Source organism: Dendrobates tinctorius, unplaced genomic scaffold (assembly GCF_039654945.1).
Source record: "Dendrobates tinctorius isolate UK_male_01 unplaced genomic scaffold, ASM3965494v1 ptg000092l, whole genome shotgun sequence".
Taxonomy (NCBI): Eukaryota; Metazoa; Chordata; class Amphibia; order Anura; family Dendrobatidae; genus Dendrobates; species Dendrobates tinctorius.
The window spans coordinates 3,756,752-3,784,422 of NW_027361760.1; the positions used below are offsets into that span (position 1 = coordinate 3,756,752).

General features: G+C 43.3%; 1 protein-coding gene across 1 annotated transcript in view; it reads right to left on the bottom strand.

Annotated features, from left to right (window-relative positions):
- The window catches only part of HCN2 (hyperpolarization activated cyclic nucleotide gated potassium and sodium channel 2), a 223,488-nt gene that overhangs the window by 102,010 nt on the left and 93,807 nt on the right, over nucleotides 1-27,671 (bottom strand). Inside the window, exon 2 of the mRNA XM_073586288.1 lies at nucleotides 9,643-10,066. Coding sequence (XP_073442389.1) covers nucleotides 9,643-10,066 — 424 coding nt within the window. The remainder of the gene's footprint in view (nucleotides 1-9,642; nucleotides 10,067-27,671) is intronic.

Sequence of the window (27,671 nt, forward strand, 5' to 3'; positions counted from 1 at the left end):
TTTAGTGCATTTTTTTCTTTTTTTGTTAAGTTATTAACACTCCCTTTAGTTACGGTATCTTGTTGCTGGCAGATAGTTCTTTTAATTGCTTGGATACAATATCATTAAAGACATTTATATGGTGGCCCCTAAGTTCCAAAGGGTAAAAATTGGATCGTACAGGTACATCAAGATGAAAAAAATCAACAGTTTGATCATTATCTATTATCTTATTGCATTTATTTTTATTCATAGCAAAATGTCTTTTTAAAGTTAGTTTTCTTACAAAGGTTTGTAGGTCCAGAAAGAGTTAATTAGTTTTACTGGTGGGACAAAAGGAGAGTCCTTTAGATAATAGTACTTGTTCATCTCGTGTTAAATTATACGAAGACAAATTGAAAATATTACTAGAGTTTTTTTTTATATCAGGCTCAGACTACTGTCTCTACAGTCGCAATCAGTCAGACTAACCTCTACAACATGGGCAAGACCAAAGAGCTTCATAAGGATGTCAGGGACAAGAAATCGTAGACCTGCACAAAGCTATAATGGGCTACAAAACTATAAGTGAGACGCTGGGTGAGAAGGAGGCTACTGTTGGTACAATAGTAAGAAAATGGAAGAAATAACAAATGACTGTCAGTCCACACCGATCTGGGGCACCATGCAAAATCTCACCTCGTTGGGTATCATTGATCATGAGGAAGGTGAGAGATCAGCCTAAAACTACACGGGGAAACTTGTTAATGATCTCAAGGCAGCTACGACCACAGTCACCAAGAAAACCATTGGTAACATTACGCTGTAAAGGTTTAAAATCCTGCAGTGCCCGCAAGGTCCCCCTGCTCAAGAAGGCACATGTGCAGGCCCGTCTGAAGATTGCCAATGAACACTTAGATGATTCTGTGAGTGATTGGGAGAAGGTGCTGTGGTCAGATGAGACAAAAATTGAGCTCTTTGGCATTAACTCAACTCGCCGTGTTTGGAGGAAGAGAAATGTTGCCTATGACCCAAAAACACCATCCCCACTGTTCTGTTACTTGTTTCCTTTCATGGATCTCACTCCTTGGATATCTCCAAGCTTTTTATTACATGAGACTTGTGATGCATTCCTCCATTACAAGATGTCTGCTAACAACAACTAACCAACAAGTTCTTAAACTCTATAGTACAAACATCAACGTAGTGAGACCTCTAGAGGCCACATCACCATATAACATATTGCTACATCATTTCTCTTTTAATTGGAAGAACAATAAAATTAATAAAACAAGGTATACCATGACCAAGCTAGAGCTATAACATAATAAGTCCAGTTAGATATAATCCTTGAGGTGCGCCGGCTTTCTGATAATTCTGCCAGCTCTAGTAACATAAGATGTGTCACTGTCTACATCTGGTAGTTCTTCTGATTCTGGTAATATGCCTTCTGATATTGCCTGTCTCTGGCCAGAATCCTCACCCTGATGGTCAGCTGTCCCTGTTGGTACTTGACTTGTACTTGCTGCCTTGTTGTATTGGGTGTTAGGATACTGCTCAAAAGGCCATGAATCATCTCTTTCTTGTGATTTCCTCTGATATCTCCGATTTTTCCTTAGTCTTCTTCCTTCCTCTGTTAGAATTTCGTAGGACCGAGGTTCTAGTTTCTGGACAGCATTTGCCTTTTGCTAATGTTTGTCAAATGTGCTGCTTGGCTGCAGCCGAATGTTGTCATTTCTCTGAAGCTCAGGCAGATCCTTTGCAGTTTTATTGTAATAGAAAGCTTGCCTATCTTGATTCCTCTGTAATTTAGCTTTGATGTTTCCCAGCAACTTTGGCTTTAACAGATGACTAGCAGTTGGTAAGAGTGTCTTTGTACGCCTACTCATGAGCCTCTGTGCCGGACTGCTGTCTAGGCCTTGGGTGGGTGTGTTTCTATGATCCAGTATAGACAGATATACATCAGTACCTGCTTGTTTTGCTGACTCTGCTTTCCCATTACTCTGAGGATATCTGGGAGATGACGTCTGGTGTTCAAATTCCCATTTCTTACTGAAGGTTTTGAACTCTTCCGAAGTAAACTGCGCCACATTGTCCGAGAAAACGATATCTGGAATGCCATACCTGGCAAAATGGGCCTTGAGTTTTTTAATCACAGTTATCGCCCTTGTGTCCTGCAACAAATCAACCTCCCAGAAGTTAGAGAAATAGTCCACTGTAATCAGGTAGTCTTTGTCATTTCATGTGAACAAGTCCGTTCCTATTTTTGACCATGGCCTATGTGGAATTTCATGTGGTTGTAAAGTCTCCTTTGGTTGCTTATCACTGCAGGATGCACATATTTCACATTGTGCTATATAATTTTTAATGTGGTCATTTATGCCTGGCCAATAAACAGATTCTCGCGCTCGACGTAGACATCCTTCCATACCTAAGTGAGAAGAGTGCAATGTTTTCAGTATGTCTCTTCTGAGAACTTCTGGTATAACCACCCTGTCTCCTTTAAAGATGATTCCTTGCTGCACTGACAATTCATCTCTTATGTGGAAGAATGGTGAAACTTCCCTTGGAGCATGTTGCTTGTATTTTGGCCAGCCCTGCAACATGACAGTCTTTAAACTCTGGAGACTTTTATCCTTCTCTGTGAAAGTCTGGATTTGCTTCAACTTTTCTTTTGACACTGCAAGATACAGTGGGGAAAAAAAGTATTTAGTCAGTCAGCAATAGTGCAAGTTCCACCACTTAAAAAGATGAGAGGCGTCTGTAATTTACATCATAGGTAGACCTCAACTATGGGAGACAAACTGAGAAAAAAAAATCCAGAAAATCACATTGTCTGTTTTTTTTTCATTTTATTTGCATATTATGGTGGAAAATAAGTATTTGGTCAGAAACAAAATTTCATCTCAATACTTTGTGATATATCCTTTGTTGGCAATGACAGAGGTCAAACGTTTTCTGTAAGTCTTCACAAGGTTGCCACACACTGTTGTTGGTATGTTGGCCCATTCCTCCATGCAGATCTCCTCTAGAGCAGTGATGTTTTTGGCTTTTCGCTTGGCAACACGGACTTTCAACTCCCTCCAAAGGTTTTCTATAGGGTTGAGATCTGGAGACTGGCTAGGCCACTCCAGGACCTTGAAATGCTTCTTACGAAGCCACTCCTTCATTGCCCTGGCGGTGTGCTTTGGATCATTGTCATGTTGAAAGACCCAGCCACGTTTCATCTTCAATGCCCTTGCTGATGGAAGGAGGTTTGCACTCAAAATCTCACGATACATGGCCCCATTCATTCTTTCATGTACCCGGATCAGTCGTCCTGGCCCCTTTGCAGAGAAACAGCCCCAAAGCATGATGTTTCCACCACCATGCATTACAGTAGGTATGGTGTTTGATGGATGCAACTCAGTATTCTTTTTCCTCCAAACACGACAAGTTGTGTTTCTACCAAACAGTTCCAGTTTGGTTTCATCAGACCATAGGACATTCTCCCAAAACTCCTCTGGATCATCCAAATGCTCTCTAGCAAACTTCAGATGGGCCCGGACATGTACAGGCTTAAGCAGTGGGACACGTCTGGCACTGCAGGATCTGAGTCCATGGTGGCGTAGTGTGTTACTTATGGTAGGCCTTGTTACATTGGTCCCAGCTCTCTGCAGTTCATTCACTAGGTCCCCACGCGTGGTTCTGGGATTTTTGCTCACCGTTCTTGTGATCATTCTGACCCCACGGGGTGGGATTTTGCGTGGAGCACCAGATCGAGGGAGATTATCAGTGGTCTTGAATGTCCTCCATTTTCTAATTATTGCTCCCACAGTTGATTTCTTCACTCCAAGCTGGTTGGCTATTGCAGATTCAGTCTTCCCAGCCTGGTGCAGGGCTACAATTTTGTTTCTGGTGTCCTTTGACAGCTCTTTGGTCTTCACCATAGTGGAGTTTGGAGTCAGACTGTTTGAGGGTGTGCACAGGTGTCTTTTTATACTGATAACAAGTTTAAACTGGTGCCATTACTACAGGTAATGAGTGGAGGAAAGAGGAGACTCTTAAAGAAGAAGTTACAGGTCTGTGAGAGCCAGAAATCTTGATTGCTTGTTTCTGACCAAATACTTATTTTCCACCATAATATGCAAATAAAATGAAAAAAAACCAGACAATGTGATTTTCTGGATTTTTTTTTCTCAGTTTGTCTCCCATAGTTGAGGTCTACCTATGATGTAAATTACAGACGCCTCTCATCTTTTTAAGTGGTGGAACTTGCACTATTGCTGACTGACTAAATACTTTTTTTCCCCACTGTAGTTACACATATTGATGGTTTCAATGTCTTTCTCCTCATCATTTGTGATGCTCAGCGCATCTGCAATCAGTAAGTCTCTTCCCGGACAGTACCCGATCTCAAAATCATATTTCTGAAGTCGTAACAGCATGCGCTGTAGTCTCTTTGGGGCATTTAGTAGTGGTTTCTTTGTAATGCTCTCCAAAGGTTTGTGATCCGACTGTACTCTTAAGGCCCCTTAGCGATGCACCAGCGATCCCGACAATGATACGACCCAGTCAGGATCGCTGGTGCATCGCTAAATGGTCGCTACTGAGCTGCCACACAGGCAGATCTCACAGTGATGTAGCGACGCAGCAGCGGTCGTTACTTACCTTTCAGACTCGGCGATCCTGACGCCCTCCCGCCCACATCCACGCGTCACTTGTCGCCGCCAGCAGGAAGCCCAGCAGGAAGCGCCCGACGAGAAATGGAGCTGCACGATCTCGCGCGATCAGCGACAGACAGCGGGGGAGCTGGTCGGAGGTAAGTATCACACATAGCGATATCGCTGCTGCGTCACAAAATCGGTGACGCTTTAGCGATATCGCTAGCGATATCGCTATGTGTAAAGGCCCCTTTACCCGTCGACCATAGGTGTATTGGTGAAAATTCTCCATCCCAAATACCACAGCCAGTAGTTCCTTCTCAATCTGAGCATATCCTGCTCTGTTGTTGTAAGGGCTCTGCTTGCAAACGTGAGTGGCTGTTTGTTCTGCATTAATGTAGCTCCAAGGCCTTTTTCTGAAGCATCACATTGTACCACTACTTCTTGATCTGGATCAGTGGCGTAACTACCGGGGTAGCAGCCGAAGGGGGACCGGGTCCCCAGCTCCAATCGGCGCTACACGGGTAGTGCAATTAACTACAACTCCTCGCCTAGCAATGCATGTCTCTTGCACTTGCAGCCCCCGGCTGGTGCTTATTCCATCTTCAGTTCTCCGGTGTTCTTCCTGCTTTCAGCGTCCGCTCATTACCTATGCGCATACGTAATGAGCGGCACCACGTGGATGCTGAAAGTAGGAAGAACACTGCTGAGATGAGAAGATGGAACAAGCACCGGCCGGGGGCTGCAAGAGACAGAGAGAGAGGTGACTGAGTATAACGGAGGGAGGCTCAGGGGCAGGCTCTGTCTGGCCTGGCGGGCTACCGGGTAAATATACACCATGTGGTGCTGGGCACTATATACCATGTGGTGCAGGGCGCTATATACCATGTGGTGCTGGGTGCTATATACCATGTGGTGCTGGGTGCTATATACCATGTGGTGCTGGGTGCTATATACCATGTGGTGCTGGGTGCTATATACCATGTGGTGCTGGGTGCTATATACCATGTGGTGCTGGGTGTTATATACCATGTGGTGCTGGGTGCTATATACCATGTGGTTCTGGGTGCTATATACCAGGTAGTGCTGGGTGCTATATACCATGTGGTTCTGGGTGCTATATACAAGGTGGTGCTGGGTGCTATATACCAGGTGGTGCTGGGTGCTATATACCAGGTGCTGCTGGGCGCTGGGTGCTGTATACCATGTAGTGTTGGGTCAGCAACTTAAAATATAAAATTATCAATGCTTAACTAATTTGATTGTATTGACTGAGTTACAGGATTAGGAATAATTGTGTTGCATTATTTCTAATTCTGTTACTTAATGTGACTCTAGAATGCATTATCAGTAAGGGTGTGTGTCTTGAAGGGGGTGTGTCTTTAAGGGGGCCCCGTTTAAAAATTTGCTATGGGGCCCAATCAGTTCTAGTTACGCCCCTGATCTGGATCGAAATACTTTAGTGTTGCTGCATCTGCAGTGGCTTTCTTTACTGATTGGAAAGCAGTCTCCTGGCTTTCCGTCCATTCCCAGAGCACATCTTTGTGGGTTAGCTGTCTCAGTGGCTCACACATGTCTGACAGATGACTGCAAAATTTGGAGTGATAATATACCATGCCCAAAAATCGTTGTACTCCACAAACATCAGTAGGGGTAGGCAAATCTTGTATTGCTCTCACCTTTTCAGGATCCACTTTTACACCGTTGGACAAATTCAAACTGAAGTCAGACGATGTCCAATATAGGCCACTTCTGTCATTTTCAAAGTTAAGCTTTATGTGTTTTGCTCTGCATCTGTCCACAAACTGTATCATCTTCTGATCGTGATCCTTGATTGCAGATTTCATATCTTCACCTTCTCCCACTATTAGTATATCATCTGCTATTGTCTTCACTCCAGGAAGTCCTTCCAAAGCCTGCATTAATGTCTGCTGGAACACCTCTGGAGCAGGTTTTAGTCCCATGGGCATTCTCAGCCATTTAAAGCCTCCAAATGGTGAAAAAAATGTTGTCAATAAACGTGATTCTTCAGTCAGTGCCACATGCCAAAATCCATTTTTCACATCACCTACAGAAAATATTTTAGCTTTTGATAGATCTGGTAGAACATCATCTAATGTCGGCATGGGGTAATGATTTCTTTTCAGCGCCTTGTTGAGTGGATTAGGATCAATGCATATTCTTAACTTGCCCAATGGTTTCTGCACTATGACCAAACTGCTGATCCAATCTGTGCTCTTATGGACTGGTGCTATCATGCCTCTTCTCTGTAAATCTTGCAGTTCTACTTTCAGCGGTTGCATTAAAGCTACAGGCACTCTCCTTGTAGGTAATCTGGTAGGCTGCATGGTGTTGTCAATTTCTAGCCTATATTTACCTTCAAAGCACCCATCACCTTCAAATAAATCAGCATACTTCGTTTTTATTTTCTGAATATCCAAGTTGTGCTCTGCATTTAGTTTGGGATTTGGTATATCCTGAGAAACGTCAACAGGCATAATATTCTGAGACTGTACTTTTATTAAGTCCATTGCCTGAACAGCTTTTACTCCCAATAATGGGGACATGTAAGCTCAAAATACGGAACCCATGTAACAGAAAGAGTTATAGAGTTGAATTTACCATGTTGCGTGGTGGTAACCATGTACCATCAGTTTCAGAACACTTTTGTTGTACATCACCAGTACCTTGTCAGTTGGCTCAATAGAAACCTGTTTGTTCAGCAGAGCAGATGGAATTACATTGCAGCTTACTCCACAATCCAGCTGAAATCTAATGGGCTTCTCATCCAACAAGAAGGTTGCATAAAGCTGCTTGGCATCCTTGCCTACTGACTGCCTGACTACATTGACTTTCTCTGCTGCAGGCTACAGTTGTAGCAATGTAATGTCCTCTGCACTGTCAGTGTCTGGTGTCACAGTGTGAAGCTGTCTGTACTGTTTGCCTGTTCCTTGCCTACGGACAGCTGAGAAATGATTCTTCTTTCCACACAATCTGCAGGTTTCACCATATGCGGAACACTTGGTTTTGTCTCTCTCATGTCTTTTCCCACAATACTTGCAGTGGACAGTGCTTATAGGGGAGCTTGGTCTTGTCTTTCCATTCATAGATACTGCATGTACCTTATCATCATATCACTGGTGCCTGCCATCATCTTCAGGTTGTGTTTTGATAGCTCAGCAGCCCTGCAGATTTGCATGCATTTCTCTAGTCATATCTTCCTCTCTCAGTAATCATGTTTTGAGACGACTGACTCTTATGCCACACACCATTCTGTTTTTGATTAGACTGTCCCTGATCTCTCCAAAACCACATGTTGTTGCCAGCCTCCTCAGCTCTGTCAGATATCTGTCCACATTTTCACCATCCTCCTGATGTCTTGTGAAAAAGTTATATCTTTCCACTGTCTCATTCTTCTTTGGGTCACAGTGCTTATCAAATGCCTGCAGAATATCTGCTAGAAGGAGGTTGTCTGTGTGTGGGAGTAAGGTGTGGGCTAATTCTCTGCCATTTTCCCCAATAAGGTAATAAAACAGCTTCACTTTCCGTTTGTCATCACTGGGGGCCAATGTGAGATCCACATACAGTATAAACTCTTCCTTTCAATGTCTCCAAGTCTGGGACAGATTACATGAAGTCACATCCAGTCCCTGAGGGGGCTTCAGACCAGTCTCCATTTTGCAGTAATGTCAGGGAATCTGTACTTACAAGTGCTGTGATCCTCTGTGATCCTCTGTACAATTCCAGCCTCACACAAGCTCTGAGGATTTGCAGGTTCTGTGCCCAGCTGCCACCATGTTCTGTTATTTGTTTCCTGTCATGGATAACACTCCTTAGATATCGCTAGGCTTTTTATTACATGAGACTTGCAAAGCATTCCTCCATTACAAGATGTCTGCTAACAACAACTAACCAACAAGTTCTTAAACTCTATAGTACACACATCAACGTAGTGAGACCCCTAGAGGCCACATCATCATATAACATATTTCTACACCCACTGTCAAGCATGGAGGTGGAAACATTATGTTTTGGGGTGTTTCTCTGCTAAGGGAACAGGACTACTTCACCACATCAATAGGAGAATGGACGTAGCCATGTACCGTAAATTCCTGAGTGACAACCTCCCTCCCTCCGCCAGGACATTAAAAATGTGTCGTGGATGGGTCTTCCAGCAAGACAATGACCCAAAACATACAGCCAAGGCAACAAAGTAGTGGCTCATAAAGAAGCATATGAAGGTCATGGAGTGGCCTAGCCAGTCTCCAGACCTTAATCCCATAGAAAGCTTATGGAGGGAGCTGAAGCTCCAAGTTGCCAAGCGACAGCCTCAAAATCTTAATTATATAGAGATGATCTGCAAAGAGGACGTGTGCAAACCTCATCATCAACTACAAAAAATGTCTGACTGCTGTGCTTGCCAACAAGGGTTTTGCCACCAAGTATTAAGTCTTGTTTGCCATAGGTATCAAATACTTATTTCTCACTGCACAACGCAAATAAATTTATATAATTTATACTATGTGATTTTCTGGATATTATTTTTGATATTCTCTCTCTCAATGATAATATTAACCTTCCCTAAAAATTATAGACTGTTCATGTCTTTGTCAGTGGGCAAACTTACAAAATCAGCAAGGGATCAAATACTTATTTTCCCCAATGTATATTTATATAATTCATGTATGCCATTTAGTAAAGTCTGCTATATTTTTTCAAATATTTGGTAAATACACCTTTTGGTATTCACTTTTTCTAACACAGGATGCTACACCAGCATTGCTACAAGAACCCATCTTTATCTTTTGGGCTGAGCCTGTGTATACATACCTTTAATTGGTTTGTTTTTTTCATAGTGAATGACCATGTTAGGAGGCAATGGGAGATGAAGTGTCTAATAAGTGGGAAGATGATTTCTCTGATAAGATATAGTACAAAGTTTTTTATATTTGTCTGTACTATTGATATATACAAAGTTTGTTGTTCTGTTGTAACCATTTTAACGTAATAATGTTTCAAGCATTGGAGCGACAACGCTTACCTCTTCCCACTGATGAATATATCGGATGAGTCTGGAAAGTCGAAGTAACCTAAGTAGACTGAGGATTTTAGTAAACCTCACAATTCGTAAAGCACGTGCAGTCTTGTAGACTTCAGAGTCAATACCCTTTTCTACAATGAGAAATATGTAGTCCACAGGAATGGAAGATACGAAGTCCACAACAAACCATGTGCGCAAATACTTGCGCTTGATCTTTTGAGGATCCAAAACGATTTCAGTGTTGTCCTCAATCACAATACCTGTGCGGAAGTTCAAGACTAAGTCCATAAGAAAGAAGGTGTCCGACACCACATTAAATATGATCCATGGTGTGGTGGTCTCATCTTTGAAGAAAGTGATTCCCACAGGGATGATTATGAGGTTTCCCACCATGAAGAGCAGCATTGTGAAGTCCCAGTAAAACCTATAAACAGAAGAGAGAATAGTAAAAGCTATATGACATACTTATTTATACTCGGTGTGCATTTACAATGGACGCTTAACAGCAACGAGAGTTATTAGGAACACTTGTTGCCTAATAATTAGAATGTGAGAGCAGTGTCAGCACAAACTATCCATCGACATTTGAATGAAATTAAACACTATGGCAGGAGACCCAGGAGGACCTCCAATGCTGACAATGCTGAAATAAAGAAAAAATGCCAAAATGTTTGAGAGTAAGCCAAAATCATTCTGGGAAAGCATCTAGTGAACAGATGAGACCAAGATAGGGCTTTTTGGTAAAGCACATAATTCTACTGTTTACAGAAAACAGAATGAGGCATACAAAGAAGAACACAGTACCTACAGTCAAATATGGTGGAGGTTTAAAGATGTTTTGGGGTTGTTTCGCTGCCTCTCACACTGGGTGCCAAAACTCTTTGCAAGACATAATGAAATATGAAGGATTACCAAAGGATTTTGGTTACCAATGTAGTGCTCAGTGTCAGAGAGCTGGGTATGCACCCAAGTCATGGGTGTTCCAGCAGGATAATGACCCCAAATATACTTTAAGAAGCACCCAGAAAAGGATAGAAACAAAGCACTGGAGAGTTCTGAAGTGGCCAGGAGTGAGTCTGGATCTAAATCCCATTGAACACCTGTAGATAGATCTTAAAATTGCTGTTGGGAGAAGGCCCCCTTCAAATATGAGAGACCTGGAGCAGCAAAAGAGTGGTCCAAAATTACAGTTGAGGTGTAAGAAGCTTGTTGATGGTTACAGAAAGCGCTGGATTGCAGTTATTTATTCAAAAATGTGTGTAACCAAATATTAAGTTGAGGGTGCCAACAATGTTCTTTGGCCCATTTTGAGGGTTCTGTCTGAAATTATGTCCAATTTCCCTTTTTTTCCTCTGCCTTTCTGTGTTGTTCCAATACACATAAAGGAAATAAACCTATGTACAACATAAAACATGTAAAATTGCCATAATTTATTGAGACATACGGTACTTCATTTTCTGAAACAATTTCAAGGGTGCCAACACCTTTGGCCATGACTATCTCTCTGACAAGTAGAGCAGATATGAAAGTAAACTTCAAGTAGAGCAGATATGAAAAAGACTAATAAAATCTACTCTAAAGTCAGAAAAGGATTAATAAAAATGAACCATAAGAACTATGGAATATCTGAATGTTGCTTTGGCACTCTAAAATGCAGTCCCAAGTGCCATCGGTGAGATTGTAAAACTGATATGGAGCATAAAGATGTTGGATTCCTGTAAATATGGGCATTGAGGGCAGAGAGAGGAGAGTGGTCATGGCATTCAGCAGGGTCATGCGACTGTGATGCTGGGTACTATGCTAGTGGTGCTGTTATACCATTGCCCGGGCATCACATAGTTTGCCCTTCCAACGGGTTCTGCTATTATTCTGTCAGTCAGAGGACTGTAAATATAGCCTACCAACAACGCAGTCGTGTGACTATGCTGATCGCCACGAGAGCTTGACTCTCTGCCTCCATTGCTGTGAATGGCATGCCCAGGATAGGCCTCTTTCACACTTCCGTTTTTGACAATCAGTCAAGATCCGCCGATTTGGAAAAAAAACGGATCCGCCATCTTTCTTTGCGGATCCGTTTTTTCCCCATAGACTTTCATTATTGGCGGATCTTGACGGATTGCCGTCCGTTGCATCCGTTTTTGTGCGGATCCGCCAAAATGTTGCTGTCCGTCAACATCCTCAAAGATTTCCAAACGGAGCTTGCAACGTTTTTTTGGTCGGCGGATCCTCCAGACACTGATTTAACCCGAAATTCTGTCTGAGTGCCGGACAAACAAAAAAAAATTCTCTCTCTCCTTTTCCAGGCTGCGATTCCGTTAACATTCTTCATTTGGCGGATCCGTAAAAAAAAAACGGACGGGTGGCTTCCGTTGTCATCAGTACTAAAACGGATCCGCCATCCGTCCTTTTGTCGGATTTTAACTGACACAAAAAACTGAAGTGTGAAAGAGGCCATAGGAATAGCCTTTGAACTGCTGTTTAACAGTACCAAAGCAGTATGTAGCCAGTGGCTCTGGACAGCCAAACCAGCATTGCGTCCATGTGGTCTCCTGATAACCGCCCTGACAATTCCACTCAACACACAGATACAAATGTAGCACTTTTCAAACACTCGTTACACCACGAACTGTTGCACAACACAGACATTTTGCATGCCATCATCGTGATCAGGCTGCCCCAATACAACGAAAAACCCATCTCCCCATATTGGACAATTTGTTAATAATTAGCTGCAGTACTGTAACCATTTTCAGTAGCGCAATTCTATCAACCAGTTCACAAGAGAAACGGCCATATTTTGATTTTTCTCAACTTTGGACAGTATATATTCAGAGATTGAAATTCTGATATCTCTCTAGAAAGTTTTATAGCTAGATTTTAAAAGCAGTTGAGCCTTCTCTACCTAAAGGTCCTCATAACAGCATCAGCAATGATTTATTACAATGAATCAATCCCAAGAATAAACCAAAAGAATCTATCAAATCCAACTTGGGTGATTTTTCAGAGCCAAGGTGCAGTATAACGTCATCTGCACAAATGTTTTCTGTATATATTGGAAACCCTTTATAATCCTCTCACTTATCAAAATTTGGCCCAAGGTTTGATTACAAAGCAAAAAGGAGAGGGGACAAAGGCTTTTTTTTAAATTAAGCAATCAGGTCTGAAACGCTGGGACATGCTGCTTCTAAAGCTTTAAACTAAAAATCTGCTTACAGGAACTGTATCACCCATTATATTTTTTTTCTAATTAAAACCAGGAAAAAAATAGACCGGAGATTTTCCTGGTGTTCTATGGGACAGTTTTCTAGGCATGCAGAGGTCATTGTGCAGGAAGGGGAAGGAGGTAAACTGTAACCATCACCGATTGTGAATAGTGGACCCTGGTGTCATTTGGTCACGATTCCTCTGCTCACAGTGTCTGGGAATCTGATGGACAGTTCAGTCATCCGATGCTGGGGCGTGCTGAGCTGTTGGTGCATTGATTGACAGCTCGCTTGATCTATCTGACTGTAAGGTGCAGAGATTTCCACAGGTGCTCCCTGTTCTTGGTAATTGCCCTGCTATTTAGGTGAGCTGTCTGGCCCAGATCACTGCCAGTCAAAAGTTTGTTCTAAACTTGCTTTTGGTGTGTGTTCACCGACTTTTGGACCGTGTTCTGACGACCCATTTGTTATTGGCCCTTTGCATCTGATATTATGCTGCTGACCTTTGGGCCATGTTCAGACTACCCATTTCTTATTACCCATTTATTTTATTCATTTATATAGCACTATTAATTCCACAGCGCTTTACAGACATTATCACAGTCTTTTACTAGGCATTGCTCCTACCAGCCAGTTTCCTACTCCACACTGATGAGGAGCAATACCCCGAAACAGCTGTCTGTGGATGGATACCATGTTTTGGCATAGGTGGTTTCCTTCTTTGGAGACTGCCCTTCCCGTGGTAAGTCCTGGCTGGTCATTGCTTGCGTTGAGAAACATGTGATGGTGTCTCCGCGGCTTCTGTTTTGCATATTTTGCATATTTCCCATAAGGGATGGGGGCAGTGCTCTAGAATCACTGCGTTGAGAAACACGTGATGGTGTCTCCGCAGTGTTGGATGTTGATCTCCATGAGTTCATTCATCCTCATTTTTTACAGACATTATCAGCCCTGTTCCCATTGGGGCTCACAATCCAGATTCCCTATCAGTATGTCTTTGAAAACCAGAGTACCAGGAGGAAACCCACGCAAACACGGGGAGAACATACAAACTCCTTGCAGAAGTTGTCCTTGGTGGGATTTGAGCCCAGGACACCAGTGCTGCAAGGCTGCAGTGCTAACCACTGAGCCACCATGCTACCCCTTTGCATCTGATTGTCTGCTGCTGACCTTTGGACCATGTTCTGACTACCCGTTTGTTATTACCACTTTGCATCTGAAATTCTGCTGCTGACCTTTGGACTGTGTTTAGACTACCTGTTTGTTATTGCCCCTTTGCTTATCCACTATTTCTCTGGCATTCTGACCCTGGCATGTGACCTGACTTATGACTTTGTATTTTCTCTTGGTTTACTATGTGCTCTTTTGGTATTGATTCCGGAAAGTCTGAGTTTGCTGACTCACGGCCTGTCCGTGGGTTGTGACTAGCATCACAATCTATATATAGTGGTTACCTGTCATTTTAATCTTCCCTGTAATGATATTGAGAGGACTACTGAACAGCCCAGTAGAGTAAAAAGTGAAAGATTTTGAGGGGTTTTCTTTAACCTCTTACTTACCGCTGACGTACTATTGCGTCAGTGGTAAGTACCCCCTGCTTTGAGGTGTCTCCGGTAGGGAGTCCACTTCAAAGCCGCAACATGTCAGCTGTTATAAACAGCTGCCATGTGCCCGCAATAGGCGTGGGCGGAATCGCGATACGCCTGCGCCCATTAACTAGTTAAATCCCATTGTCAAGAGCTGGCAGCAGGCATTTAACTAGTACTTCCGGCGCCCAGCTGGAAATGAGCGCATCACCGACTCCCGTCACGTGATCAGGGGGTCAGTGACGCGTTGCCTGACAACCAGAGGTCTCATAAAGACCTCTATGGTTGTTGCCGGCAGATTGCTATGAGCGCCACCAGGTGGACGGTGCTCATAGCTACATATAGGCGATCTGAGCATGCCAAAAGTAAAAAAAAAAAAGTGTTTAAAGATTTAAAAAAAACCAAAACATAAAAGTTTAAATCACCCCCCTTTTGCCACAATCAAAATTAAACAATTAAAAAAATCAAACCTACACATATTTGGTATCATCGCGTTCAGAATCGCCCAATCAATAAAAAAAAGCATTAACCTGATCGTTAAACGGCGCCAGAAATACGTTTTTTTTGGTCACCGTGACATTGCATTAAAATGCAATAACGGGCGATCAAAAGAACGTATCTGCACAAGTGTTTTCATTAAAAACGTAAACTCGGCATGCAAAAAATAAGCCCTCACCCGACCTGAGATCACGAAAAATGGAGACGCTACGGGTCTCAGAAAGTGACGCAATTTTTTTTTTTAGCAAACTTTGGAATTTTTTTTGACCACTTAGATAAAAGAGAACCTAGACATGTTTGGTGTCTATGAACTTGTAATGACCTGGAGAATCATAATGACAGGGCAGTTTTAGCATTTAGTGAACCTAGCAAACAAAAAACAAAAAAAATAGCGTGGGATTGCAATTTCACCGCACTTGGAATTTTTTTCCCATTTTCGAGTGCACTACATGGTAAAACCAATGGTGTTATTCAAAAGTATAACTCGTCCCGCAAAAAATAAGCCCTCACATGGCCTAATGGACGGAAAAATAAAAAGTTATGGCTCTGTAAAGAAGGAGAGCAAAAAACGAAAACACAAAACCGAAAAAAGGTCCGGGAGGTTAAGGGGTTAAAGGGAACCTCTCACTCTTTTGGCTGCTATAAGATGCGGTCACTGCCTTTCAGGGCTTATTTACAGCATTCTATAAATAAATACGTTTTATGAGTATATGTGCACACGCTGCGGATTCTGCTGCGGTTCCGCAGCGGATTTGGCCGCTGCGAGTCCGCAGCAGTTTTTGCTGCGGTGTACAGTACCATTATTCCCTATGGGAGTAAAAAACCGCAGTGTTGACGGTGCGGATTTTTCCGCGCGGTTTTTCTGCGGTTTTGAAACCGCAGAAAGAATTGACATGCCAATTCTTTCTGCGGAAACCGCAGCGGTTTGCCATCTGCTCCATTGTGGAGATGAAAAACTGCAGGGCAAAACCGCAGAGCAATCCGCAGGTCTTTTGACCTGCAGATTTACCTGCGGATTTTACAAAATCTGCGTGGCCAAATCCACACCCCATTCCGCAGCGTGTGCACGTGGCCTTATACTCACCCGGGGGGGTGGGTCCGAGTACGGAGCCTTGTTTGAGGCATTATTGATATATCGCTTCCTCGCCATTCTGAAGCAAATCTCGCTTGCTGCACTCGGAAGCCAATTCTGCCTGCTGCACTCAGAAGCAAATCCTGCTAGCTGCACTCTGACATAAACTCTGTCTGCTACACTCTGATACAAGCTCCGCCTGCTGCTCCATCCAGTCTGTTCTTTGGGTCCCGCTGCTGCGTGACCGTTGATCTGCTCTGGAATGGTAACCTGGCGTTAATTGGGAGCCAAATCTAACCTCACCATCAAAGGCTCTAGTGAATAGTCAGGTGATCGCTTAGTCACGCCCTCCACGCTCTCCACAGTCCGTAGTATCACAGTGGTTCCACAAACCACGAACGTGACAAGCCTCTCATCTTCTTGCGATGCCGTCCTCCTGCTTGCAGTGTCGCTCCCCGCCATCCCGCTCCTGCACAGGCTCACTTCTTTGAGGGCAGAGTAAAGTACTGCAGTGCACAGGAGACGGGAAAGGTCAGAGAGGCCCAGCGCCTGTGCACTGCAGTACTTTACTCTGCCCTCAACAGGTTAGAGCAGTACGCCTGCGCAGAAGCACGATGCTGGCGAGCGATGAAGGAACAGGAGGGCAGCATCACAAGAAGAAGGGAGGCGCCAGACCCTTATCTGCAACACCCATCGGACCGCCCCCGGGTAAGTATAATAAAACTTATTTTTCTTCTCTTGCAGGTCGTATCGGGGGCTTAGCTATAGCATTATAGAATGCTGTAGATAAACCCTGAAAGGCAGTGGCCGCATCTTATAGCGGCCAAAACAGGTGACAGGTTCCCTTTAAAGCAAATCTGACACCAGTTTTTATATAATCTGAGAGCAGCACAATGTAGGGTTGGAGACCCAGATTCCAGTGATGTGTCACTTTCTGGACTGCTTGCTGACATTTTGTTAAAATTGCAGCAGAGAAGAAGGTAAATATACCAGTTCCATGAATGCGGGAGCTCTGTATAATCCCATCTCCTGGACTGATTTCTGTGTACACTGCTGCTAATCCATGGTGGGGGCGTAGATACGCAGAGTAGGAAGAATACATGGCATGTGAGTATTAGTCCTTTAGTGAGAATATCCTCCTGATAAAACACTGATTTTATTGAAACTACAACAAGCAGCCCTAAAAGTGGAATCAGTGTATGTATAAATTATGTAATATGGGAGTATCAAGATGTAGAGGCAGAAACCCTATTACTAGCAGCTGAAAATAGTGCTGCAGGCAATTAGAAGAGACTGTAGCTAAGATAAAAACAGTAAATTTTATTAATGGGAACCTGTCAGCAGGATTGTGCACTGTAACCTACAGTGTCAGGTCGGCGCCACAGGCCGCCCCGGAGCACGAGCATATCATTAACACAAAACTGAAAAAAAAGATTAAATAACAACCACAAGGCGGATTTCATCAGCCCAGGTATCATTGTAATCAGTATAGCGACGCGACCTGACACTGTGGCCTCATACTCACTGGCGATAAAATCGGATGAGTGCAATCCGATTTTAAATTGGATTGCACTCTGACCAATGTTAGTGAATGGGTGACATCGCACTTGCCATTTTTTTCTCAGCCAAAATCGGTCTGAGAAAAAAATCGCAGCATGTCAATAGAAGTCAATGGGTGCAATTAAAAAAAGGGCCAAAAACGGACCATCCGTTTTCCATCCATTTTAAACGGATACATCACCATTCTGTGGTATAGAACACTGTAAATGGTCCTGTAAATGACTGTAGAAAAAGAGTTGCTGGGAAAAAAAACGGATGGAAAACGGATGGAAAAATAAAAAATCGCATCGAAATCGCATGACACTGGCATAACACTCCACCCTTTTTTCCAGTCCAGAAATCGGACCATTTTTAAATCGCCAATGGGTATGAGGCCTGTGTGTAGGTTTCTGAGCGCAATCATGCTGACAGGTTCCCTTTAAGTATACATACAAATGAGATAGACTAAAAAACAATAAACAGGGTGGGGATCACGACCTCTCAAATTACATATTAAAGGGAATCTGTCAGCAGGTTTTTACTAATTATATGGGGAAAAATATTTTTAAGCATATGTTTAACATAAAACAAGATTTAAACTAATAAACTAATTTCTGATGACATATCCCCTTTAACCCTTGTACTGATTAACATGAGTTAATCTTTATATAAAGACAAAATAAAGCTACTAGCTGAAGAGCCCGGCGCTGCCCGGGCATAGTAACTAACTGTGGTTAGTTATAGCAAATTATAATTATCCTCCATCCCATAGTCCCGTGCCCATATACCCATCAAACATATCCACGATCCCATAGGCCCGTGCCCATATACCCATCACACATCCTCCGTCCCATAGTCCCATGCCCATATACCCATCATACATCCTCCATCCCATAGTCCCATGCCCATATACCCGTCACACATCCTCCATCCCATAGTCCCATGCCCATATACCCATCATACATATTCGCCATCCCATAGTCGAGTGCCAATATATCCATCACACATCCTCCATTCCATAGTCAACCATTATGACGTCATAATGAGGGGCGGGGCTTGATACACACACACACACTTTTTCCCCATTATGTAGATAGGGGCAAAATTGTTTGGTGAATTGGAACGTGCGGGGTTAAAATTTCACCTCACAACATAGCCTAGGACACTCTCGGGGTCCAGACGTGTGACTGTGCCAAATTTTGTGGCTGTAGCTGCGACGGTGCGGATGCCAATCCCGGACATACACACATATACATACATACACACACTTGAGCTTTACAGTATATTAGTTTCAGTGTTTTTCCCTTTTTAGTGTGTGCTGAGAGGAGGCTACATGGCTTTCCTTGTACTTATCTAAGTAAAAGAAAGCAAAAGTAAAATGTTCTCGAGGAACAGTTAACCCAATCAGTTTGTGATGTGACTAGCACTGTGATAACACTAAGATCTCATATTCCTGGAGAAAAGGGTACCCTTCCTGTATGACTACGCACAGAGTGCCTATGGGTATGTATTATGCACCTGTAGGCACTGTCTGCAGCAATAAAGTACCTTACTTATAGTGGTTGGCAGAAAGTGTCATCACTTATGCTGAAAAGTTGGACAAACTTTCAATGAGAGAGACTTTTGTCCCCACTTTGTGTGCCAGAATCAAGGTACAGGTTGCACGATTGTGACCACCTGACTAGCACCATTTAAAAAAGCACAGTAATGATGGACGTCTTCTTATTAACCCCTTCACCTCCGAGCCTGTTTTCAACTTCATGACCAGGCCAAAATTTTACAACTCTAACTAATGTAACTTTCTGAGGTCATAACTCTGGAACGCTTCAATGGATCCCACTGAGATGATAGTAACATTTCTTTGATATGACTTACGATTATTTGTGAAAAAAATTGGAAATTTGGCGAAAATTTTTTAATTTTCAAACTTTTAATTTTTATGCCCTTAAATCACAGCGTTACAATCAGGGCTGTGGAGTCGGAGTCGTGGAGTCAGAGTCGGAGCTCATTTTGGTGGAGTCGGAGTCGGTATAAAATGGTCTGACTCCATCTCCTAAAATATATAATAAATTGGGTACAGTAGTTAAATGCAGAATGTGCTGAATATTTTTTCATAGGAATTTGTTAAAGTTAGAACAGTCATTTATAGGACATTTCATATTCCTGATCTAAGGCTACATTCACACAACGTTTTTGCTGCTTTTTTGAGGATACGTTTTTCAGCTGCAAAACCAGATCAGCTTTTTTAAAAACCGAATCACCTGAAAGGTTTTTGAGCTCATAGATAATAGCAAAAGCAGATTTAAAATCTGCTCTATCTATCCATTTATCCATATCTGTCTATCCATGTCTTATCTGTACCAAAAAGAATGAAAGCCGGGTAGCACACAGACTAACACTCCTTTTTTTTTAAGCACTAGTAAGGTATACCTCATAGCTGCCCAAAAGGACGCCCAGGACAGGCCTTGCTCGTCTTCAGTAACACATTAACATCAATTGATAGTTGGAATAAATATACTGCACACCCCTACACTTGAAAATAAAGCCTGCACCTTAAGATGTGGTGAATGCAGTCTAAGGTTCTGCAGCAGTTGAGGTGTGCAGTATGAGATTCTGCGGAACAGTATGAGGTTCTGCCCCCCCCTAGTTTTGATCCTGGCTAAAACCATTTCTTATAGATATGGCGAACTCTCAGGTAACCTAAATGAAGGTCAATGGACACAGGTAGCTGAATTGAAGGAATTGCTTAATCACCTATTTACCGTGACTAAACAATTACAAGCTGAGGATTTAACTCCTGGCATATTCATAAGGCAGTGGAAGAACTTGCTATTTTGCCTGTCCCAAAGAGGAGATTTAATCGCAGATGGCATTTCTGCTTCAATGAAATGGAGAGAGACACAGCTATTGGAAAATAAAACTTTTCTGGCAGCTGTTTATGTGGACCCAAGTCATCGTATACTGCTTGATGATCAACAGTTTACTTAAGGAAAAGAAGCTCTGACTGAGGTAGCAGTTAGGATGAGTGGCCTACAGGAGGACTGCCAGGCGCAAGAGGACTCGGGTCCTGACAGTGCTACTGCTGCCATATCTTCATCCTCATCAGATGAGGAGTTTGACTTTCACAAGTATTTGGATGACATGGAGCAGGCAAAGCGTTGCTGCAAGGAAAAAGCTTTCATTCTATCTCCTATAGCAAGCAGATTGACCATATTTCAGCAAAATGTTTCACTTGCTCTCAAAGAAAAAGAAAAATTCAACCGTTCATCAAAACTGACTGTGCATGAGGCAATTCCTTTATATCCGGAAATTGTTAGAGATGTTTCCCATGTGGTTACGGCTTTGCCTCCAACCCAAGTTAGTGTAGAAAGGTTGTTCTCTGGCCTTAAAATTATTAGGTCAGATTTTAGGTCATCTATGAAGGAGGATCTGATGGAGGCAATTCTATTTCTTAGAACAAATTCATAGACTGTATAAATGTTATTTAGTATGTTTTTGTTGAAAATTGTTTTTTGCCACTTACATAGTTTATTACATAGTGTTATATATATATATATATATATATATACTGTATATATATATATATATATATATGTAATCGATATTACATAGTGTATTACATATTTACAATTTATTATTTTTTTGTGTTCTAAAATTGCATTCCAATAAATATTATGCTCTATCTAAATGTCTTGATTATTGTATCATAAAAATGATTAAATGTCTGATTTTCACATTGTACTACAATACATTTTTCACTTAAATATAAGCAAAATATGTTGGAGTCGGAGTCGGAGTCTTGGAGTCGGAGTCGTGGAGTCAGTCGGTGGAAGGGAAATTGAGGAGTCAGAGTCGCAGGTTTGGCTTACCGACTCCACAGCCCTGGTTACAATGGCTAGCGAAAGCATTCACCCCCTTGGATTTTTATCCATTTTGTTACATTACAACCTGTGTTTAAATATTTGTGTGATTTGATTTGTGTGTGACCAATTAGCATTAAATAGTCTAAGTTGGTGAAGTGAGGAAAAATATAGACATAAATTACATTTATGGGATCAAAAAACTAAAAATTGGTATGTACATATGTATGCACCCCTTTTGCTTTGCTTGCACCAGAAAATTTTAGGCGTTTCAATTACCTTCATAAGTCACATGCTTAGTGAAAGGAAGTCCTCCTGTGTGCAATCTAACTGTCACATTGTCTGTCAGTATATACACACTTTTTCTGAAAGGCCACAGAGGCTGCAACACCATCAAGAAAGAGGCACCCACTGACCAAACAACACCATGAAGGCCAAGGAGATCTCAACAACCTTGCCCCTGACTTGTGTGAAAGAGGCCTAACTTGTACTTCTCCAAACATCAGTTTTTCGCCGTCAGGCGCGATCCGGCTATTTTTACGAAAACCGGATCTGGCGAAATGCAATGTCGGATCCGGTTTTTCCCCATTGACGTGCATTAGCGCCGGATCGCGCTGGATGGTCATGCATTTCGTCCGGTTTTGGCCGGATCTGGCAATGTGTCGCAATCCGGCGTCTGGAAAAAACAGCAACTATAACGTTTTTGTCATCGGCGAAAAAGCCGGACCCCCCGGACCCGGCGCTTCCGGCTTTTTCACACAATGAAAGTCTATGAGCGCCGCAATGTGCCGGATCCGGCAAAACCCGTATCCAGTGGCCGGATCCGTTTTTTTTGGTCTGAGCATGCTCAGTAGCCCTACCCACAGCAAACATATATAAAACCATGACAGTGGGACCCTCAGCCACAGCCAATATGCCAGCCAAGAGAGGAGCCAGCTGCAGGAGAAGGCAGGAGAGTACCGCACCACCAGCACCACCCCAAAAGGAGTCAAGGGACCTTGATGAACAGGCAGAGGGGAATCGAGCAGCAGACGACAGACGGTAATTATCAAATCCCCCATTCCTCAAAACTAGGGCCATGGATATCAATATATTCAGTGGCCCTTTGTTTCTCTTTATTCACCAGCAGAAGACGCCCTATAGATGCAGCAACACCAGCAGCACCAGCAGCACCAGCAGCAACAGCAGGAGTGGAGACTGGCCAGCAGTAGGACACCACATCTTCTTCTGGGAGCCCTCCCTCACATCATCAGCGTTTGACGGTAAGTTTTTATTTCCAAAATCCATCATCTCTGGATTATATGTCTATTCATTGGCTTTTATTTCAAAACAGGAATCACAAGCTGAAGAGGAGCTCCCAGAAGAAGAAGGAAGGGGTGGACAGGTACCTGGAGTGGGCTCGCAATTGGTAAGTTTCCTGCATCAAACGCAGAAACACTACTTCACACTACACACAACACATAGAAAACAATGTAGCGCAGATATCACACAGCAAACACATATGCCTATATCCAATCACATAATTTTTTTGCTTTTCTTTTCTAGTCTTCCCAATCTGGTGCTTGGCCAAGAGGTCCTCGCAGTGCCTCCCAGGGTCGTCGGTGACAGCAATGGGGCGGTCACCAGCGTGTAAGTATAGTAATTTTCGTTTGATTTTTTTGCACTTTTTATTTAATTTCTTTAAGTGTGGAGGCTAATTATGTTAATTTTCTCTTTTTCTTTAACAGCCTTCACAGCGTGCTCCCGACTCTGACATCAATCCCTCCATTCTCACCGTCAACCACCTCATCGATCTTGTTAGAGAAAGGGAGCCGCTTTGGAATATAGCTGACTGCCGGCATGCTGATCTAATTGTGACCCGACGGCTCTGGGAGGAAATCTGTTTGTGGACCGCTGGGAGGACCTTGAAGCTCGGGCCCAGATAAAAGAGCATAAGTATATACAGTTCCCGTTGCTTGATGTCAAGCAGTGTTTCCTGAACTCCAGTCCTCGTGGTACCCACGGGTCATGTTTTCAGGATTTCCTTTTGAGCAACACTATGGAAATCCTGAAAACATGACCCGTTGGGAACCACGAGGACTGGAGTTTGTGAAACACTGATGTTGTATACTAACCACTTTGTGCTTTCTCGTTTCAGGGGAGAGAATTGTGAAGCGATGGCAGTCTGTGAGGGATCGTTTCAAGAAGGAGTTCAATAAAGAGATGCGGGCCCCGAGTGGATCTGGAGGACGCAGGAGCAAGTACAAGTACGTCCGAGCCCTGTCGTTCCTCCGGGATACAATGGTCACCAGAAGGTAAATATGAAACATCCCATGTATAAAAAAAAGTTTACATGTCTAAATTTTTTTTCAGCCAGGGCCAATGGTATGTCAATATATTAATTGTATTTTTTTCTCTTTGTTCCACAGCACGGTGACCAGCACGGTTGGACCCTTCTGCAGCGATCCCTGAGGAGACCGTCACCAAGGGACACTTCGAGCACCCCGGCACATCTGCACCTTCCCAACCTTCCCTCACATTCGACCCATCTGTCCCATCCACCAGCGCAGGAGCATCGTGGCCGCCTACATTACATGAAGCTACTGGTGAGGAGATCGCTTTCCCTTTACCCCACCCTTCTGCCCCTGCCACCTCTAGTACACCTGCGGGTACTGGGCGGTAGCGGCAGAGGGGTCAGGAAAAGAGCTATGCCCCAGAGTTCTTGCTTCTGAATGCATCTTTCCAGAACTGTCTCAAAATCTTGTCAGAGCAAATCTCCGCAGGCTTTCAGCCGATCAACTCCAGCATTCTGGAGTTGAAGACACTTCTGCAAACAATGCATTCAGAAGCAAGATCCTCTCCAAACCACACCTTTTTCAGGTCTGTTGTGGAGCGCATGGTAACGCTATCTCCTACCCAGCAGATGCATGTAATGCATTCGTGCCACGGTGCTCTACAGCTGGTTACCTCCCAACCTACACCTCCCACCACAGTAGTTCCTCCACCTGCACCCCCTCCAGCCACTGCCCCTCCTCCCCCTCCTATTCCATACCAGCCACCTCCCCAGTACCAGCAACCTCCCCAGTACCAGCAACCTCCCCAGTACCAGCAACCTCCCCACTTCCAGCAACCTGCCCCGTACCACACTCCTTCCCCGTACCACTTCTCAACCACATCATCTGCTACTCCAGTCCCTGCCCAACCCTCCTCTCCACCACCCACCACCTGTTCTGCCACCAACATGTCCACCCATTCTCTTGCTTTTTCCACCCCTTCACCTCTAACTGTTCCTTCCCCACCACGATCCCAGTCCTCTCTCCACACTCCCAGTGTCGAAGTGTCCCGCAGCCCATCCAGCAGTATTTCCACTCCACTAATTTATAAATGTGGGTATGCAAGTAAAAAAGAAAAGTTTTTTGGGCAATTAACTTTTATTGAAAAATTTTTGTTTTTAATAAACTGTTAAATTATTGGTTTACACTGGTTGTCTGTCTTTTATTTCTGCGGCGAACTATGGTATAAAAAAAGGTTAAGTACAGGGTAGACAAAAGGTAAAAAGGTATACAAAACCTGGTACATAACTGTGGGTAAAAGGTAAATAAATTTTACCTTTTGGCCACAGTTGTGTTCCTGGTTGTGTTTTAGACAAAGTATTTCACCTTTTAACAAAAGTTGTGAAATCCCCAACAAGATACACAACTTTTGTTAAAAGGTGAAAGACTTTGCCTAAAACACAACCAGGTACACAACTGTGGTCAAAAGGTAAAAATAGTTAAACCACGACAAGATAGACGACAAGATAGCCAACTTTGTTTGGAAAAGGTATATACTGTTGGTACAAAAGGTACACAACTTGGGTTAAGTGCAGAAATTTATCAAATTCTGTCATCCTGCCAGTCTATGTCACCTCAAGGCAGAATAAAGTATTGTGCAAAATTGTCCATCATTCGTGACACCGTCACAGAACTTCTATTGGTAAGGTTCTGGTAATCTCGCAAGGTTGTTTCTTCAGACGTGTCCTCAATGGAAATGGGTTCCTTGCACATAACAAAATTGTGGAGTACCACGCAAGCTTTGATCACCTCGTCCACAGTTTCTGTCTTGAGGTTGATCGCAGTCAATAGGACCCGCCATTTGGCTGTCAAAATACCAAAGGAGCATTCCACCGTTCTTCTTGCTCTTGTTAGGCGGTAATTAAAAATGTGTTTTGTTCTTGTCAATCCTCTGCTACAGTACGGTTTTAAAAGGTGTTCTGACAGCTTGAATGCTTCATCCCCTATACAGACAAAAGGCATAGGTGGACCAGATGTTTGCGGCAGCGGTCTAGGGGATGGGAACTGGAAGGTGATTCCATACAGTTTACGCCCCATGGCAGACAGTTTGAAAACTTGAGAGTCATTGGAGCGGCCATAGGCTCCAATATCAACAGCAATAAATTTGTATTCCACGTCAGCGATGGCCATGAGGACAATGAAAAATATTTCTGGTAATTGAAATATTCCGATCCCAATCCTGCTGGCTTTACAATGCGGATATGTTTCCCATCCACAGCGCCTAAGCAGTTTGGGAACTGACATATCTGTAGAAACTTTTCAGCAATTTCAATCCACCTCTCAGTTGAAGAGTTTTTACCAGAGCCCACAACAAAGGAGTCCCACAGTGCACGGCATGTGTAATTGACGATTCCAGATATGGTGGAAATCCCAAGTCTGTACTGGAAATGCAGTGACGAAAGGGATTCTCCAGTTGCAAGAAATCTGTGGGTAATTGAAAAAAAAAAAAGTTAAAAATCACAGCATTACATACCAAAACCCAAATATAACACTTGGAGATACAAACTACCACCAACAAGATTGCAGTGAAAGTGTGCTCAGATGCGAGCATATCCAATAAATGTGGCTTACCTTAAAGTCACCATCAGACGCACTGCGGGTGAAACGGAGAAGCGGCAATAGGTGTCCGCTTTTCTTATGAGGTGTGCAATGCGCTCCACCAAGTAATCAAAATTCTCCATTTCCATGCGAACATATGCAAAAAATTTCTCCGGGTTTCGTCTAAGGTCCATGCAGAGTGTAGAATAGACCCCACACATCATTCTCTTGGCTGTGATGGGGTGGATCCACAAACGGCGTCGCTGATGCCTGATGTGCTGCTGTCTCGCTCTCTCCTTCTCCAGAACAATCACCCTCAAACGGTTCGCCTCCGCTGTAAAATCCACCACATTCTTCAAAATATTTGCAATCACAACATCCATCTTCGCCAGTCACTTGGTGTTCTGTCCAACCTGCAGTTTCTCCTCTACAACCTGTCAAAGATGGGCTGTAGGAACATGGTATATATAGATTTCAGCAGCCAATCCCGTTTCGAAGCCCCCAAGGGGCGTTTTTAAAAACCGGATCCGGTGTAATCTGTCGGAAAACGGATGGAAAAACGGATGAAACCGATCCGGTTTTTGGTCTGATGACCAAAACGGATCCGGCAGAAAACCGGATCCGTCACATCCAGTTTTACATAACATTTGCCGGATCTGGTGCTCCGGCGCGATGTCGGATCGCGCTTGACGGCGAAAAACTGATGTGTGAAAGTAGCCTTATGGTTGGGTTATAAAAATAATATCCCAATGATGATCCACCGGAGCGCCAAATCCATCATCATCAAATAGAAAGAACATGAACCACAACAAACCTACCAAGAGAGGGACGCCCACAAAACACTCAGCCTGGACAAAAACCATTAATTAGAGAGACAGCACAGAGACCAAGGGTAACCCTGAAGGAGCTGTAGTGTTCCCAAGCAAAGACTGGAGTATCTATCCAAATGACAATAATAAGCTGTACACACCATAGAGGTAGCCTTTATAGAAGAGGGGCAGAAAAAAAAACACCTTTACTTACACACAAAAATTGTAAGGTTCGTTTTGAGTTTGCGAAAGACACGTGGGAGACTCCTCAGATGTGTGGAGGAAGGTGCTGTCATCAGAGGAGACTAAAATTGAACTTTTGGCCACCAAGTTAAACGGTATGTCTGGCACCAAACCAACACAGCTCTTCACCCCAAGAACACCATCCCCACAGTGAAATATGGTGGTGGCAGCATCATGCTGTGGGAACATTTTTCGGCAGCAGAGACAGCAAAAATTGTCAGCCGAGGGAAAGTTGGATGGCTCAAAACACAGAGATATGCTTGAGCAAATCTGGTTTCAGTTGAGCAGGGATTTGAGACTGGGACAGAGGATCACCCTCCAACAAGGCAATGACACAGCATTCCACTATAGCAACACTTGAGTGGATTA